This window comes from Aulostomus chinensis, chromosome 7 (genome assembly GCF_037954235.1).
Source record: "Aulostomus chinensis isolate RoL2024-O1b breed Wild chromosome 7, RoL_Achi_v1.0, whole genome shotgun sequence".
In the NCBI taxonomy this organism is placed as follows: Eukaryota; Metazoa; Chordata; class Actinopteri; order Syngnathiformes; family Aulostomidae; genus Aulostomus; species Aulostomus chinensis.
In genome coordinates this window covers 16903210-16921913 of record NC_141326.1, presented here as the reverse complement: position 1 = coordinate 16921913, position 18704 = coordinate 16903210, and the positions used below count along the sequence as shown (strand labels likewise).

Sequence of the window (18704 nt, the reverse complement as noted above, 5' to 3'; positions counted from 1 at the left end):
CTCCAAATATAGATGATTTGTGACTTAAATGATAAAGATCAGTGTTTATGGCTGGATTATTCATGCACTGCATGTGGGATGGAAAAATGAGAGTCAGGAGAGTCCTCTACATTTCCTCTCAGCACTCTAATTACACTGCTCATTTATTGATTTCTCTAATTGGTGGTGGGAGCTGGAAAACAGGAGGGTGTCTGGCCACTTTGCATAGAGAGTTATTTAAATCGCTTGCACCCGTTCCAGCCCGGTTGGGGGTGCACGCACGCTGTCAAAAACACATCTGAATGTTAAGACTGGTGAGTCGGTGAACCATCAAATAAAAGCAGGAGAAATCAAATACGTTTATAAGAAGGCTTGTAAATGCACAGGCATCGAGCTTTGGTCAGTTTGAACAGACATGAATTCATTTAATGTTTTAAACATCAGCCTAGAGAAGGGAAACTGCACTTGTGTTTGTGAGAGTGATCTCAGCTGTGTGCAGACGCAGCAGTCGTTGGAGGAATATTAAGGGTCATGACAGTGATTCTGCACCCTCTAGTTCCCATTGATACCACATCTATGCTGCTCACTGGCTTGGAGCAGCAACTGAGTGCACAGTTTTATTGAAGAGCGCAGAGTTATTTTCATGTGCACATGAGTTCATATGAATGATTCAGGAAAGCCAAGGGGATGAACTTGCTTTACAACCTCTTACAAGAAGAAAACCAGGTCACCATTTTTGTTGCCTTGATTGCTTGCAGGAAGCTGCAGTTGGAGAGGACAGTCTTGACTGTCTACGATAGATTCCCCTCAATTCAAGGGTCTTTACAGATATAAAGCACATCAGAAAGCGTGTGACATGGTTACAGAAATGCACATCTACTTAAAATGTTAAGTTAAGTAGCTTATAGAGATACTTTTTCAGCTGAAACAGATAGCCAATAATGACCTGCTGGTCATACCGATAACATAATTCAATTTCCCTTTTATCTATTTTCAATGTAGCCTGTACTTTTTGGACACTCGAGGGCAGTGATGGCTGCAACATTAAGGAACTCTCTGCCAGACTGCATGTCATTCTCTCCCGTCGTCCATATCCTCACGCGTCACCGCCGATTCTGCTGTGACACAACTTAAGCAACCGGCAGCAGAAGCAGCAGCAGCACAACTGCATCATTTGTCATAAAACTACAAATAACTATGCGCCGGGCAAATGAAACAACTGCTATGCAATGTTTGTGATGTACATATAAAGAACAGCAAATAAAGAATATTTTGACTTTATCAGACACCAGTAAACAAAGGTCAGTGTCCTTGTAACAAGTTTGGCTCATCTGCTGAATGTTAGCTTGCTACGGGTTTTGTGTCAACTTGAATAGATGGTGTTCATGAAATGTTTTTAAAGGTCGAGCACTTTCTTGGGCATGATGTCTATAAATCATTCCACATTCTCTTTTCACCTCTTCCTAAATAACATTTAACCAGGAGAAAGACACAACTGGAATGAGTAGGGATTTGGAAGAAAGGGAGAGAAAACAAGCGATCGCCTTGGTTTCTTGCTCCCAGAAGACTTTAGACCTCAGGTTGACATCTTGAGCACAACAACTTCCTCTTCCTCTCTCAGTGTTGTGGTTGGTGGTCCCCGGCATTAAGGTGCTTTACAGCCTCACATTGGCTTTATTTGTGAAAAAATTCTTGAGGCACACTCACTCAAGACCCTCTTGACAGTGCCACAAAACAAGGTCATGTTTAAAATAGCAGCCCCAGTGAGAAACTTGGGTCTCCTCATTTTCTCTCTCTCTGTCACTGGAGCTGGATTTCTTTGACATTTGGGCCACAGAGCACACAGGACCACATACACACTGACAAGATCCTTTGACATGGGTAAAATAATGTCAGGATCTGTATCTGCTAATTGGATTTTTTTTTTTTTTTTTGGCTTCAGTAAAATGTCTGCTCATGGCATCATATCAGCCCCTGCCAAAGCTGCAGGTTATTGTGGTGCTAGTCCGCTGAGCTGTGCGAGCCGAGCAGGGCTGGACATGGTGAGATGGCAGCGCCGCGCTCATGATGCCTCTGTCTCACACAAAGGCTGACAGTCACGTCAGGAAATGAAGCTCTGTGATTAAAAATGCATTCAATCCTTGTGTAGTTAAATTGAATCTCCTCCTCGTGCACCACGCCGACTGCTCCACCCCCCCCCCCCTTCAAAGTCCTCTCCTGCAACATCCCTTCTTTAATTCAGGCCTGCAGGCGGAACTATAGCTCCTCTTCCTCCCTCCCCCAGCCGGCATCTTTCCCCTCATCTGGATGGGATTGTTTCCATCACAGCTGTAGTGTGCTGCTCTTTTCAGCAGCCATAAAACACAAGTTGACTTGGAAGAGCAGGCCTGCTGCAGACTGAGTGCATCCAGTCTGCCAGATGTTGGTTCTTTCTCCACACTGAAGGTGTATCTCTACATTCTTCACTGCAGATGTGTTGATTCAGATTCAAGCTATGGACTCTTAGATGTTGTCGTTCTGTTATGTAACAGGCGCGTTCCCTGCCCAGCGACAAAATTGTTCAATTATAGCAAGCTGACCCCCCACCCCCCATCACTCCTCCCTCTCTCCTTCCTTCGTCTTCTTCTCTCACCAGAAAACAATCGCCACCAGTTCCAATTAATCTAATATTTATTGAGGCTGGAGTCCATCACGACTAAGGCATGACTTCGGAGACATTTCCAAGCTTTTTCTCTGTAAATTCCCCCCTCAATCTTCGGTCTGGCTGCAGTCAAATACATAGAGAAAAGACAATTATCATAAATTTGATCCAAATTTTTATATTCACATCATAAACTATAAAGTAATACGCTGATATTATTCAGCCCTCATTTTCCGTCAGATGTAGATTCTGATGTCAACTGGCCCATCTCACACACACACACACACACACACACACACACACACACACACACACAGACCTTCCATTCCTGTATAATTCAGTCTGCTATTCACCGGGGAAAATTGCACATTACTCAGGCCCCTGTGTCCCTTCAACTCCGCCGCTACTCTCATAATAGAATACTTATAGGCCCATTTGAATGATATATTCTGATTCTAATTCCATGAAGGCATAAATGGCTGTATAATGGAAACGGATATGGACTGTACAGACAAAGATACAGTTACATTTTTCCACAGCGGTGTGTAAGCACCTTCTCACGGTTCTAAACAAAGTACATTGAAAAGACAGAGGTGATCGTTAAGGCTGTCTTCATTCCCAGTGTTTCGGTGGCTGATTTGAAAGGGTGCATATCATTTTGGTTTCCCACCTCGGTCACAGTGTCGTGATAAAGGCGTTTTGTTTGTATTCATCCATTGAAGGGGTTTTTATTTAGACCTCAGTGAGTCCCCGCTGCAGTCAACTGATGACGCCTCTTAGATGAGAGGAGAAACATCGAAGAGAAACTGAAACAGGTCCAGCTGCCTTCATCCTGCACCTACATGTACTGTTTACTGATCCAGTAGAAATATGGTCAAACTGAATGCTCTTGACTCCCAGAAACTCTCTGCATCAAGTTCACTCTTGTTTTACCTCGTCACACTCTGCCTCCTTCGCATCTCCTGCCAACATCACACGTTTTTCTTGTAGCTGGAGTTTCTACAACTTTGATATGCAACCAACGCGTTCTCATCCCACAGCGTTAAATAACAACATTCAGGGTTGTTATTTTTTGGGGATTCAATTCATACCGTGTGGCAAATAGAATTACTTGGTCAAAGTAGAGCCTGGAGGGAATGCTGATGGTCTCATTACTCTATAGATATCTGCAATCAACATTTAATTCAGTTTAAATGTGTTCGGCTCAGAGTTGTGATGAGAACAAACTCGCAGCTGTTCTAAAATCCTATTCCGACTGCAGAGGAAACAACTGTGATAATTTAGAAGGCTTTACATCGTCTCTTTTGTTTGAAACAGGTACTTACTTTAACATGCTCATACCATAATGTCTAGTATATACGCACACCGTAAAATTGTTGGGGGGGTTGTTTTGGCTGTCTTTTTGAAGTGGAGGCTGAGTTCATTGCTGTGAGTGACAGATACTGACTAGGATGCCATGCTAACATGGATAGCATCACTTATTCTAACATTAATTTCAAGCTGTACTAGCTAGTAGCCTTGGATCCTAGCTATTAACCTTTGAAGAGTTGGGCCTTGGAGATTGAAAATTTTGTGTTTAGAATGTAGATGAAGTAACTTCTCTTTGAGCTCTATTTGTTCTGCAGGAGTTCTGTGATCGCCTTCACACCTGGAAGCGGTTCAACACAACTACAGAGCCATTAAGCAGTCGAGGTGAAGGATCCTGCTCAAGGACACCTCAGCAGTTAGATGTAATGACGGAGGGGCAAACACCGCATCTTCACTTCCCTTCGACCAAAGTTGACCAAAGTCCTGCTTGTGCGGGGTTAGAACCAGCAACCTTCCTGTCACAAACTATTAGAATTAACTGGAATAAATGGGTTATGGACAAATTAGCACATGCATGTACATGAGAGTTACCATTTGTAATCTCCAACATGCTTCTTTCCAGGAAGTTGTCCGTCTTCTCAAGCCAACAGTCCTTCCTTCTGTCATGTACAGATGGGGGGCGGGGGGGGGGGGCACTACTCCTGGCTAGGTATGTTTAGATTTAACCTGTTTTAAAATGGCAGACAAAAATAGAAAGAAAATCAGTGTGACGTGCTCAGTGCTGATTTCGCAGCAGGCCCCCCTCAAATAAACCAATATAGAAGAACATGTATTTCTTTTCACTTAATCATATTGAAAGACACACACACAGACTATGAGAGCACATACAGACACACACAGACACACACACAGGCATACTCACAGTCACCTCGCAGCGGGGTAAGCAGATGTTGTGCTGAGCGTCACGGTTTGACCAGGACAACATGTCCCTGTGCTCAAATCTTTCTAAAATACAAATATGTCCCAGTTTTCACAATGACTCACGTGAATGTCCTCATTTCCTGAAAAATCTCACAGGCAGTACGTTACCTCTCTGAGCATGTCGAAGTGTTTCCCAGGCCCTGGTACACCAGCGCTGCCGAGGGGACGATAATTGAAGTGGATGCTCCCCTGTGGAGAAGTCATTATGATTGGTTCTGGCCTGATGAAGGGTGGGAGGCCCTGTTTTCTGCTCATCTCACTCTCATGAGGTAGAGTAAGAGATAGAGACAACACTTGCATACACTTAACCCCCCCCATTGTGAGAATCTAATGTAATTATTCTGTCAGGGTGGTGTTGTTGAGGCTTTAACTGAATCCTTTGTCAAATGAGGAGTCTGATTGTAACATAAATATTCAACCACGGATAAGGAGAGAGTCCAGCCAGAGGGTGTGGCGCACACACACACACACACACACACACACACACACACACACACAGAAACCCAATGAGAAGCAGGACCATAGGGATGAGTCAGAGCGCCGTGGGCAGACACTGACTGAGTTGGTTATCAGGATGAATTAATGGCAGAATTCTACAATTGCGTCTTATCACACACAAACAAAGGCTTGGCCGACGCACAAAAATATAAAAACACACACTTTGTTTGCAGCTCCCTTATTAACACCTACAGTTATTTTTTTCCTTCTTGTTTTCTTTTTGTTCCCTCTAATTCCCTCTTATTATCTTATTAGTCTAATGGTAGTTCATGTTGAGGACAGCTGCAGTTCAATATGTCAGAATATACCTCCTATTTATAGTTTTGTTGTCTATGCAGTTTTGTATTTTACATATTTTAATTACCTTGTGTAAATCCCATTTAATTTATTTTTGAGTGTGTGTTGACTGAAATGGGTCACTGCCTTAAGCTGGAAGAATAGTTTTTCCTCTCTGTCAAGATGAGTAAGAAAAAGAGGCTTATCACCTCAGCAGGGTTTGAAGAAACAGAATTTGAATTAGAAAAACATCTGAGCTGCCGCAGAGAACAAATAAACACCAACTAAACCTAAACTGTTTAATTAGGAGACCAGGCTGTCATCTCCGTGTCACGGCGCACTGACGTTTTTGTCTCCAATCAGCAGTGCCGCTTAATCTCTGCATCACGTTGCACCTTAGCGGTGCAAAGAAATTAATCATTATTTTTTTGTCTCCTTTTTCTACCTATTTGTCTGCATGTAGGAGCCTTAAGTTTATATTTAAACCTCTGATATCTCCCATGTAGGCCACAGTCACTCACACACTTGTGTGGGCCGGGGTAGTGAATAAATAATGCTTACTGGGGATTACCGCCACAGATGATTTTCTCCTGTATGCTGGCTTTAGCACAGTGTGTGTGTGTGCGTGTGTGTGTGTGTGTGTGTGTGTGTGTGTGTGTGTGTGTGTGTGTGTGTATGCGTGCACGCCTGTGACTATACAATATGTGTGACATACTGTATCATGTCACTAAAGCCGTCACAGGGTCCTCACTTTAAGAAAGGATATGAGGGAACGGAGGCGGATGCTCAGTTTGACTGGTGCTTTTAATCTGACCTCATAGGCAGTGACCCGGCATCAAATCCTTTCTATAACATTTAACCCACACAAGATGTTACAGCCCATGTGTGCATGCATATGTGCATACTGAACATGTGTGTGTGTGTGTGTGTGTGTGTGTGTGTGTGTGTGTGTGTGTGTGTGTGCGTGCCTGCATGTATGTTGATCCACTTTAGTTAATCAGCTGACAGTCCAGTATTGGTGTGCAGAGGCAAACAGAGCTGAGCGGTGAGTGATGATGAGAATATGACAGTAAGTCACTAGGGCCAGCTGTAAATCACCAGTCCAATAGCTTTAATGGACATGTAAAGACCACCGTGGTGCATACAGAGAGGACTGACTCAGCTGAATGCAGCTGCCACCGACTCTCCGTAGCTGTCATGATGAAAAATCCCCACAAGGGTCTGAGTGTCAAGGGTGGGGGTTGGGGGGGGGGCAAAAAAATCAGGCCAATTTCCACACTTTTCTGCATATAAGTGATTATATATCTTTCATGAGAATGATATATGTTTTGCCTAGAATGATGCACGTGTGTGTGTGTGTGTGTGTGTGTGTGTGTGTGTGTGTGTGTGTGTGTGTGTATGCCCCTCTGCCATTGTGTTCTAGTCCAGACAGTAGAGGGAGAGAAAGCTGGTTGTGGGATTTCAAAGATAATCTCCCTACCAGATGGCAAAACATCCCATATTCTTTTTGAGGTTCTCCACGTGATCCCGTGTTAGTCCTGGGTGGGTGAGTGGGTGTGTGTGGGTGTGTGTGTGGGTGTGTGGTAGGTGTATATATGTTCATAAAAATCATTATTGGAACACGTGATACAAGTGCATATGCTAATAACAGCCGCAACGTCACATTAATCCAGTGACCTGGTTAAGCCCCCAACTGAAGGAAGTGAAGAATGGATGGTAGGGAGGGAGGGAGGGGGCTTCCAGAGCTGGAGGAGAGAGAGAGGAGAAGCGAGGAGAGAGACAAAGCACGCTCCCTCACGTTCTCACATTCAACCTCGTGAGAAGCAGAGTGGAGCGGAGCGGAGCAGAATGGGCAGTGCTTTAACAAAGAGGGAAATCCAGGCAGAGAGAGGAACATAGGGCTGGTGTGTGTGGAACTGCTAACACACACTTTCTTCTCTCATACACACCCACACGCAAGATTGCGTGAAGCCCGCTGCCAGGCTGGACGGGACGGCGAGGACACCCACCTCACATACTCACCGCACACATGCTCACACACCTACGGACACACACACTCTGGAGCGTACCATGGTGGTCCAGGGAGCAGTGACGCCCGGGAGAACCCGCCGGCTGATGCTGAAGCTGCCGGTTGGGACTCTCCGGAGGAATAGTGGAGAGAGGGTAAGACACGAGCCTCCCCACTTTCTCTCTACTTCACTTACTTTGTCATCACTCTTTGACAGTGTCTTTACCCTGCTGTTTTATGTGTGAGTGTATGTGTGTGTGTGTGTGTGTGTGTGTGTGTGTGTGTGTGTGTGTGTGTGTGTGTGTGTGTGTGAGAGAGAGAGAGAGATTTAAGAAGGTTCTTGGCTAATCCAGGGGACGGTATTAGATGTGAGTTGATGGAACACAAGCAAGTCAGGAGCAAAGCTTTTAATCTCGACAGTGGACAATACTTCTGTGACTGTCCTTCTAAAGTTGCTGTCAGTCTGAGTCTGTCAATCCTTCCAGAGCTCCGTCTGTCTCTGTCCCTGCTAATGTATTCCCCTGCAGTCCTCAGTTTTCAAGGTTGTGGGGATGTCTCACAGTGGGAGTGCTGTCTCTGAGTGCTTGTTTGCCTGTCACTGTCAACGCAATTGAACTGACTTGAGACACGAATTCCTTTCATCTAACTAAGCCACACACACCGACCTGCCTTCCTCTTGATTTAAGGTCCTGGACCCTGGATTGCACACAGTGGAAATCAATTAGTACCAGACTCATTGGTGTTTATGTGTTTGTGGCAGTTTAGTGTTGTGGGTGTGGGTTCGCTGAGGATAATGTTTTAAACTGAGCTTAGACGTGGAATGTGTGTTGCGAAGTTAACCTTTATGTCATTTGTAAAGACAGGCTGCAACCTGCCAGGTGATTCACCTCTTTCGCTCTTCAGCTAAAGTTGTTTATAGCACGAGGAACCACGGCAGCGCACAAGTCTGCAGCTGTGAGTTCATGTGATTCCCCGTTACGTTCTCTCGGTGAGGAGCCTTTCATGTTAAATGCACTAGTATTAGGTCAGTCTGATTTAAGTGCAGTGAGTGTGTGCAGGTGGTGAGTGAGCTGCTTTTACTGTACAGCTTCTCCAAACTTCTTTCCCACAATCAGGACAGGACATACCAAATTTAATTCCATCTCCGTTTGGAAATCTGTCTTCCCATCAAATGTAATGCGACATCAGTTTCATGAACGTGCCTGCTAAATGCCATAAGCTCTTCTGAGAATCATCAGCCTCTTTGTAGTTTTCTCTTTGATTGAACATGCACACAGATGACAGTCATACACACACACGCACACACACCCACACACACACACGCACACACACGCTTGTGCCTGTACTGTTCTCATCATAAATTAGACTGTGTGGTTTTATTGGATGAAGCAGCTTTCGCTTTAATAAGTCCAGACAACTAAAACCTTTTTATCTCTTTGCAGAAAAATTTCGTAAAACACAAACTGGTTTCTCTATAAAAGAAGTTTTTATGATGGGGTTGAAGTTCGAGACTTACTTTTTGGGCTATTAGACTATGCCAAGAGCCAGAAAAGAACACAGATACCCTTCTCTCCTTTGTGTGGGCAGTAAAGAAGAGCTGAGACCAATGGACTTCTCGTGAGCTTGGAGCAATGAAATGTAGCGGATGTGTTAGCATATGTCTGTACAACTCTGTCTTTGCCAACATTAATATAACTAGAGTTGAACATAAAATTCATTGTGAAAATGCGTACACTTATTTTGGTTATTTTAATTTTGAATCACGTACTTTTTCAGAACTGCTTTCCTGACGAAACTGCACCTTAAAAGTCCTGATGTAATGACTGCCAACCGAAAACAAACACGAGCGACTGTTACTATCAAACATGCTGACTTGAAAAGAGAGGATGAGGAAGGTGACGTTAGAGATCCAAGATCCCGAACCTGATCTTTATCAACCTGAATACCCACAGGCAGAACAGGTTTTGGAAGCTGAGCGGGCAAGAAAGAGGTGCGCTAACACTTCCCACGCACTACCATTCTTTGCGCTAAGCTAGCTAGTAGTACACATGTGAGGGGAGAGGGGATCCTCTAGTTTGGCTCTGGAGAGGATGGTTGGCGTGTTCTGTTAAACTGTCACCATACTTCTGGAGCGGTGATGTTTCATCTACTATTATAACAACTGAAGTCTTTTCCGCTGAAAATGTTGTACGATTGATATGAGATTTATTCTCAGTCTTATAATACCGAGTGTAAGGACTGAATTGGACACACACATGCATGCTGTCACATTGTGCTCTGGGCCAGTGTGATTACTTTTCATTTTTTGGGGCGTAATTTATCAATGATCAATCCCAAAAATAATTTGCAGATTAACTGGAAATTAAATAATTGTTAATTGCAGTGCTGATCTCAAGACATTCCAAAGCGGTTGCGAAAGGAAAAAAGTCGGATCCGATGAAATCTGTCAGGCCTTGATTATCATATTTGATTCAAGAAAACAAAAAAAAATTCTCTTGCCATTTGATGGGAGTAATTGCCATCGGTTGATTGGCTGAATCCACATTTGCTCTCTCTCTCCCTCTCTCTCACTCTCTCTCTCTCTCTCTCACACACACACACACACACACACACACACTCAAATCACTTCACTTAATGGAGAAAAGCAGAATTTCTTGCACAGCAGAGGCTGGAGGTCTCTTCCCTGATTGCATTCTTTTTTCTGTCTCTAATGCTTCAAGGGAGAATTATTGTTGTGATTTACATTCACTCACATGTTGGAGAAAAATAACAGCTGAATGCATCAACGTGCAACAGCTTCTTATGCGTGAAGGGAATGCATCCGATAAGTTGTTCTCCAAACCTACACGCTGAAAGGAACGCTCTATAAATTGTTACATTTATTTTAAAAAAGAACTTTAATCATCAGGGTGTTTCTGTCCTGTGTGACGGCAGGTGAACAAAGCTCACTGATTAACCTGTTCCACTCCGGAGACTCTAGACTTCACCTTCCACCAGCAGAGCCACTTTCAATTTTATTCTCCGCTCACAGCTTCGTCCTGCTCTGACTTGCTGTGATAGATAACTCATTTCTTTAAGTCATCCAGTCTTTTATACAACAGGCTGAACTGCACAGGAAAGATACTGACCAAATGTGTCTCAGTGGAGTACAGCGTTGTCATGGAAATGTTTATGTTTTGAAGCTTAGATACAGTTAAAGGCATTCGTCACACTTGGAAGCCGAGGATTTCTTATCCTCCAGGGTGCAGTGAACATGTAGAGATATATGGGTGTGGCTGGCTAAACACTTTCTCCAAACCCATTAGCACTTAATGACTAGCTGAGAAGATATTTCCTGAATTAATCCTCTTGATTATTTTTTTTTTTTACCTTCCAGGGAGCGTGAGACAGAATCTCTCCTCATCTGATGCAGATGAATTACCCCACATCTGTCAATGCTCTCTGATGGATGTGTGTTTCTATCGCAGCAGTGTCGAGGGAGAACATCTTTTGCCAACATAACACTCTCCACAAGAACAATAGATGTACTCTCTATCACTCTTTTCTTTACCTTGCTTTCCCCAATATTGGGACTCATTTTTAAACATGGTCACGCCTGTCTTCCTTGTATTATCTAGATAGAGAGGTTCACAAGTGGAAGGAAAACAGGCGGTTTACAGTACGAATACGATGATAAACTGCACTCTTGGTGCTGACAGCTTCTTTTAGAGGATGTCTTCTGTTTAGATTACTTCTGCCAGTGGCCTAAATTAGGATTACCATCCGCTTTGGTTATCCTCCTCATGTTAAGCTGCTCAACATTTTACTGTAAAATTTAATACAAAAACAACAAACAAACAAAGGGAGGAGACGGCACCAGAAAGACTTGTTTATGTGTGTGTGGGGTGTCAAAAAAAAAAATTCAGATCCGAGGAGGGAGGTTAAACCGCTCTCCAAGGAAACATGTCGTTGTTCGTGGCACCAGGAGGGGGGTTGGGGGGTGCTGGGGGGTGCTGGGGGATAAAGGTGGGAGGGGCGGATCTCAGAAGAATAGAAGTTCACACAGGCACACAGAGCCAGACGCTCGCACGTGTTTAGGAGAAACATTCTTGAGCAGAGCAGGAATGCATACAGACAATAGCACGACTGTAATTTAGCTCCATCGGCCTGTGAGCCAGACAGGCGGGCAGGTGTTGAGACAGGAATACTAATCGATGCTCGTTACCTTTTAAATATATTGTCTGCACCAATCACAGAGAAGGTCAGCTCTGGACTCTGGCATTCTAGGGGTCAGGTTGATAGAATCCCTGCCTCTCATCAAAGTGATCTAATTGTGTCGACATTAGCGTCAGGACTCATTGAAGAAGCTTCACAGACATGCAAGTGGAAGCCAAATAAATAACATCCAAATATAATCATTTACTTTACTGCTTTTAGCATATAGCCGTTATTTCACTCTGCTTGGCTTCACAACAGTATTGATTCCCAGTGATTTCATCAAGCCCCAACTGGGCCGAAGGTGAGAGGGCTGTGGGCAGTCGGCCCAATTAAAGAAACAAAGGAAGGTGAAAGAGTGAAGGAAAGCTAGCTGGAGCCCTGAAGGCCCCTCTTACACTTCGTCCTGTTCAGCATGAAAGGGGACCCCCCTTTTCTCCCCAAGGCAGCTCATGAGGAAGAATGTTTTTGAGTGGGAGAAGGGAGAGACTCCCAATCTCTTTTATTGTTCTCCTCTGTGAGTTTTTATTTATCTTTTATTCCTCCAAAATCAACCAGCAGACCAACCGATTCGCAGCTGTGTGTGCGAGTTCAAAGTAGATCTGCAGAGAGAGGGATCAAACAATGAAACCATGATCGCCTATTCAGAGAGTCGGAGGCTGAAGGCAGTGAACTGCTGGTAATGTGTTTCTCTCTATGGAGACAGTTTGCTAGCATGGTAGCTATGGTGAAAGTGGACTCCTCTGTCCTCTATGAAAACATCCCCAGTGGATGAATGTGGGCGTTTGTGTTCTCCGCCACTTTCACGCAGAGCTCAGAATGATTTCTTCATTATCTCTGCTGCTCAGAAATGTCTGCACGCAAAAAAAAGAAGAAAAAAATAGCAGAGCTGAGAAAAATAAGAAAGTTGATGGGAAATACTCTTAAATTCCATCCCACCCAAAACAGGATGTGGAGACCCCAAAATGTTCCTTTAATATCCCGTCACAATCTGTGGTCTTTGTGAGACAGAGATAACACAACTCAAAGAGGCGCTGTGACTCACTCCTATGAAGGGTTTTTATTCATAGTGCGTGTGTGTGTGTGTGTGTGTGTGTGTGTGTGTGTGTGTGTGTGTGTGTGTGTGTGTGTGTGTGTGTGTGTGTGAACCTTGCCATGCCAGATGCAAGCATTGGAAGTTTGGGGAGAAAACGAAAAAGAAAGACCGTGTTTTAAATTTTTGAAGAACTAGTTAATACTGTCTTGAGGCTGTGTTAGTTCAGCAAGGAGTGAGTGTGTGTGTGTGGGTGACAGAGATAGACAGCAGTAAAGGACTAGGGAGAGCGAGAGAGAGAGAGAGAGAGAGGTGCTGTTCCAGTCTCCTGTTTTCTGTGGGCGTACTGCAGTAACACAGTAATCCTCATTAATATTTATCCGCCAGGCAAAGTGGAGAGAATGATTAGCTTGAGAGTGTACATGTTTTCCTGAGTGAGTACCCTTTTTTTTTTAATGTGTGTTCACCATGCGTGTGTGTGTGTGTGTGTGTGTGTGTGTGTGTGTGTGTATGTACCCTATTACAGCATTAACACATGAACTAGGTCAACTTCCGTACTTAAGAGACTAACAAGTCCCGATACTTCAAAGGTTTTGTGTCATCATGGGGGTTTTCATTGAACTCTGTATTTTCATATTAAATATTCCAACCATATAAGTCAATGGGGAAACCTCCTTACTCTCTCTCTCTCTCTTTCTTTCTCTCTCTCTCTCACTCACACACACACACACACACACACACACACATATGGAAGCTTCTCCTCGCCTTCATCCCTCTCTCGAGCCACATTACGTTATGTTATTGATTTTCCTGCTTGCACCTCTAACACAATCACATTAAACTAGACTGAGCGGAATTGAATTTCAGAACCAGTCTATACACGTATGTCACTAACAATCTCTGCTCCACTGACAGTGGTGTGTGTGTGTGTAAGTGTGTGTATGTGTGTCTCCATGTGTGTAGTGTCTGAAAATTTAACCAATAATATCGAGATTCCAGGTGTATTGTTACTGAAAGATGAGTGTTTCAAAGCTTTTACGTCTAACTTGTGTCATGTGCACTTTTGGCTTAATTTGTGTGTGTGTGTGTGTGTATGTTAGGGCGCCTCAGCTGACAATGTTCTTGAGAATTTATAGTGCCTGTGACCCATTTCCCTCCACTGCTCTCCCCCTCTCTCCCTCTATCTGACTTGCCTGCACTCTAGAATAACACGCCTCAGTGAAGATCAGAGAGTGGGGGGGAGATTGAGAGATAGACGTAATATGAGGGAGAGATGAAAGCGAGAGATTGGGGAAAGTAACAGTTTGGAAGCAAATACAGAGAAGGATGGAGAGAAGAAGTGACATTTTGCACCTGGAGTTCCTGTTTCCTGTCTGTGTCAGGACAGAAATGACTGAACAAAGACGTTTAGTGATCGTTATCCCCGTGTGTGACCAAAAGGAAATGACACAGAGATTATCTCACATTTCGACTCTGACAGTCCCATCTATCTATCTATCACAACACTGAGGTTTTTCTATGGTTACAGCTGATTCTCGACCGCTGACTGTTTACATCACAGGGCCTACGTGACCTTTCCCAGGATTCAGTTGGACATTAGACATGGACACACACAATCACACACACACACACACACACACACACACACACACACACACACACACACAATCATGGGAACAGTGCACCGCTGTCCCTCACCTCCCAGCTCTACAGCAACAAATATTTACACCCCTCGTAAATTAGAGTCGCTGAGAAGTGAACATCTCCAGCCAACCCCCGGATTCAGTAAGGAAAAATTCACATTCAGGAATACCAAACATTCCTCGTGCGTTTCTCAAGACACCACTGAGAGGATAGTTAGCATGAGGCCCCTAGACTGGGAGCAGTGGAACAACAAATCTTGGAGATTTTGGTTTGTCAAATTAACTGTCAGTGGGGAAAAAAAATGCATGCTTAGTGCACGAATGATCTGGTCAGTTGTTGATGGGGTTTAGAGTGTGTGCGGTGAACCTCTTGGAATCAGGACTTCTGTGCTTAAAGAAAAAGTTAAAGTAGACTTCAGTGAGAAAGTAGCATACAACAGAGAAATAGAGGGGGAAAAGGGCCTCACGTAACAGATGTCAGAGTGCTATTTGCTCTGTGTTTCCGGGGAAATCATGAAGCTCTGGAGATCTTTTCATGGGTTTCTATCACATGACATTCCCCACATGATTACATCATCCAAACTGGCTACTTCTGGTTCGCTCTCTGCTAATGAATTCCCAAATATTGTCAGGAAAAAAAATTGTGACATTTCCATGTACCATGATTGTGGGTCACTCAGTGCTAATAAATGATGGTCAGTATCCCCGTATTTACAGCCACAAACATGCCAAGTTAGGAAGCCACAGGAGAGCCAGCCAAGGACAATTAACCCAGGGTTATCAGGCTGATTCTGAAGTGAGGAATTTTGTCAAGATTGTGTGGTGATTTCAGTTATTTATACACCATTTTATCGCTGCTTCTTTCGCAATGTAAATCTATGGTTTTTTTGGAGCCACTGGCCTCATGTGATGATAGGGGAGGGGCATGATGTCATTTTCACTGGATGCAAGATTAATACAGTACCTGCCCATTAGTGCACACCGAACTGTCTGTGTTTACTACAGCCAAATAAGATCATCAAGCAGATATCAGTGTGGATGCCTTGTGAGAGGGCGCAGGGGGCGGAGCAAAAACGGATATAATATTCTAATGTCCAATCAGTTTTGGCTCCACCCCCTGTGCCCTCTCACAAGGCATCCACACCAATACTTGCTACAAAGCCTCTACATTAGAAATCATACTCCAGTTTTGTAATGTATTCGTAATAAGTAATTGGTATGAACACCACTCAGCTCCTGTGCACACACAGACAAACACACACACACACACACACACACACAAACATGCATACACACTAAACAGTACAGGAGTGACTCTTTTTATCGATAAACTCTTCTATGAATCACAGCTGGAGAGGCAATTTAATCCAGTCTGATTAGGTTTGCCTGGGAATTGCTGTACTGCAGCGTACTGTGTTATTTAATTCTTTATTGATCGAGACTTGGGGGGGGGCAATAGTTGAAAACTGAATATACTCAGCTCTGTAAAACCAGTTGAGCTTTTAAGATTTTCACTTTTTAAATGTTTAAATTGACTTGTAAGAAATCTCAGTGACTCAGACAAGTAAGAATGATCTTTTGAGCATGAGAAGAAGTGCGTATGTGTTCAACAACACAGAAACTATTGATCATTTATGCCTATAATAACAGACGTGGGCACTGTGTACTTGGCACAGCTTGTATGTGGTGGTTGTATTGCCTCCATGTGGCCACAGTTGCAAGTGTGTAAAGAAATAAGAGAAGCCTCATTGTGGATTTTTGTGTCAAATAATTTGAGATAGAAAGTAATTTTAGAATTTAGATTTGATAAAAAAAAACAGTCCCAAGACATTTTGCTTATTACATACAAGGATAATTTTTGCATGCTGGCAGACAAATCCAGCTTTTATTTCAAGAAGTAGTGAGGTCAGGTCAGGATACTCCATCCTGGGAAAACTAGTTCGGAGAAACATTGTTATAAAAATGTTCCGTCTAAAATCATAGTTCTTTTTATAGAAAGCAGCATGTCTTTAGAGACCGAATATCTGTGTTCGGTGACTAATGTATGCTGAAAAACACCGACCATGTGGTTTCTTCAAAGCCGCAGCATCAGGATAGTGTGTAGTCTGCCTAGTCGTGACAGAAGATGCGCACACGTTAGACAGTGTGATAGAAGCATTTCTGATTCCAAAGTTGGTGCATATCGCTTTAAAAGAACTAGCCGAGAGGCAGACTAGGAGACCGGCTGCATTTCCTTAGTGGGAATGTTTGTTTTTGTGGCGATCAGACCAGAGGACTGGGGCTGCCTTGCTTCAGTGAGAGAGAAAGAGAGAAGAGGAGGAAGAAGAAGAGAGAACGGGTCAGCAGGGACCACTTGCTGTGTGGGACTGGGACAGCAGGACTAGCAGGGTTTGACCTTGAGGAGGCATCAGACTGCTGAATCCCTGAGAGACCAAGAGGACAGAGACAGGAGAGGAGAAAGCTACAGGGCGGCCTGCTCCAGCTTACCTCCAGAGATGACCCAATTACTCTCTGCTGCAGCTGAGTGGTATCGAGAGGACAATAAAGGCTGATCAAACCCTCTCATACGTGGATTCTACCTGTTCTGATTCAGCTGGGCTTACAAATGTGATACCTGCAGAAACCTCAGTGTTACTTCTCACTGGGTTCTAGTGGTCAGCGCTGTCATGGAGGCGGTCTTGTTGGGTCTCGACGACGTGGTCTGTACCAGGCAGGGTCTTCTGTGGACTCTCACCTCCACAGCTCTGAGACGCCTTGGTGTGCATGCCAGGAACTTCCCTGGTACCCTGCATCTATTACACACACACAGGTGTGTTTCAAGGCCACTGTACCAGGTAGGCGGTATAAAACCAACACATGCATGTGTGCATCATCACATATTAAATTTTCTTATCCTGGGATTAAACTGGCGCCCAGCTATCATTTACAGCAGACAATAAATGACTTGTGTCAAGTGTTTAGACAGAAGGAGAGATGATGTAGTGGTGAGCAGGTATGTCCTCCAGGCTGTAGGCCACAGGCAGGGTCAGGGTTAAACATGACTGATTTCTCACATTAAGTATAAAGGACAGAACTGGGTTAGATACGGTGCCAGTGATGCTGCTGGTAAAATGGGACGCAGAAGCTGGCATAGTTTTAGACACATAGCTCAGGTGCATGTGAAGTATTTTCCCTGCAGGTTTATGCATTGGACTGCAAAGAAAAACAGCTTTGTTTTATGTTTGGGCTTTTGTGTAGAATGTCCTTTTGTTCTGTGGATGCAGAGCAGGAAGTTGTGTTGCTAGGGTCATTATGAAGGGGCCGGTAACTAAGCTGTTAAACTGCTAAGTGTTTCTGTGGATATGTGAAAGACAAAAACACGGTTTCTCATTGCTTTTAGCACCTTATGCATTTAGAATAAACTGGCTGTATTGGCTTTAATTCTTATATTAAAAGCAGCTTTGTCACCAGGGTTTGTGTTTGTCTAGCTGTGATTCAGCAGAATGGCTGATCAGTATTCACATCGCCGTATCTGAATCGCTAGTCAGGGCTTTCATTGAGCCATTAGTATTCCCCGAGCATTTCACCTGCCCTGTATGCAGCCGGCACCACCAGAACAAACCCAACGGGCTCCTAGAGAGACTCATCAGCACTCACTGTAGCACAAAATCCTCACGCAGCATCAGCACACCAATTTTAATAAGTACATGTAGACACGCTGTGCATACACACAAACAAACCCCCCATATGCCGTTTCTTATGTTTCCTCTCTAATCCCCATTTAATTCTTGAATGGGAATGAGCTTCATTATTTTTTCTAACTTTGCGTTCAAAAAAATGTGTTTTCATGTGGCTCCTAAGTTTAGGCAGGAGACCAACACAATTAAAGGAAACTGACAGAGTGAAACAGGCCGTCCCAAAACAAACCCATCTTTAACTCCCCCTGCTGGTGGGGAGATGCACGCACAGCTGGAAGAGGCCAACCTTACACCTTGGTTTGTTTAGCACTTTCCCAAACATCCTCTTAAACAGTGCTTTGATGAGGTACAAACAATACCAACCCCCCCAGCCCCCCGTGTCCCCCAATCCAATGAAGTAGTAGCATCAGAGGTGGAGAAGTACTTAATAGTGGTGGAAGTTACAAAAGCAGGGAAGGAGGGGTTT

The 18704-nt window shown here is 43.9% G+C and overlaps 1 protein-coding gene across 11 annotated transcripts in view; it reads left to right on the top strand.

The window, feature by feature from the left end:
* Positions 1-18704, top strand: part of frmd4a (FERM domain containing 4A) — a 108455-nt gene that overhangs the window by 38513 nt on the left and 51238 nt on the right. For 2 of the 11 annotated variants that reach the window (XM_086208833.1, XM_086208832.1), the window contains exon 1: positions 7447-7846. The exons of 3 other annotated variants lie outside the window; for them this stretch is intronic. In XM_086208833.1, coding sequence (XP_086064959.1) covers positions 7754-7846 — 93 coding nt within the window. In that variant the 5' untranslated portion in view covers positions 7447-7753. Of the gene's footprint in view, positions 1-7446; positions 7847-13327; positions 13353-16818; positions 17396-18704 lie in introns of those variants that run through there. 6 more of the 11 variants (XM_086208829.1, XM_086208830.1, XM_086208839.1 and 3 more) reach the window with 4 other exon arrangements.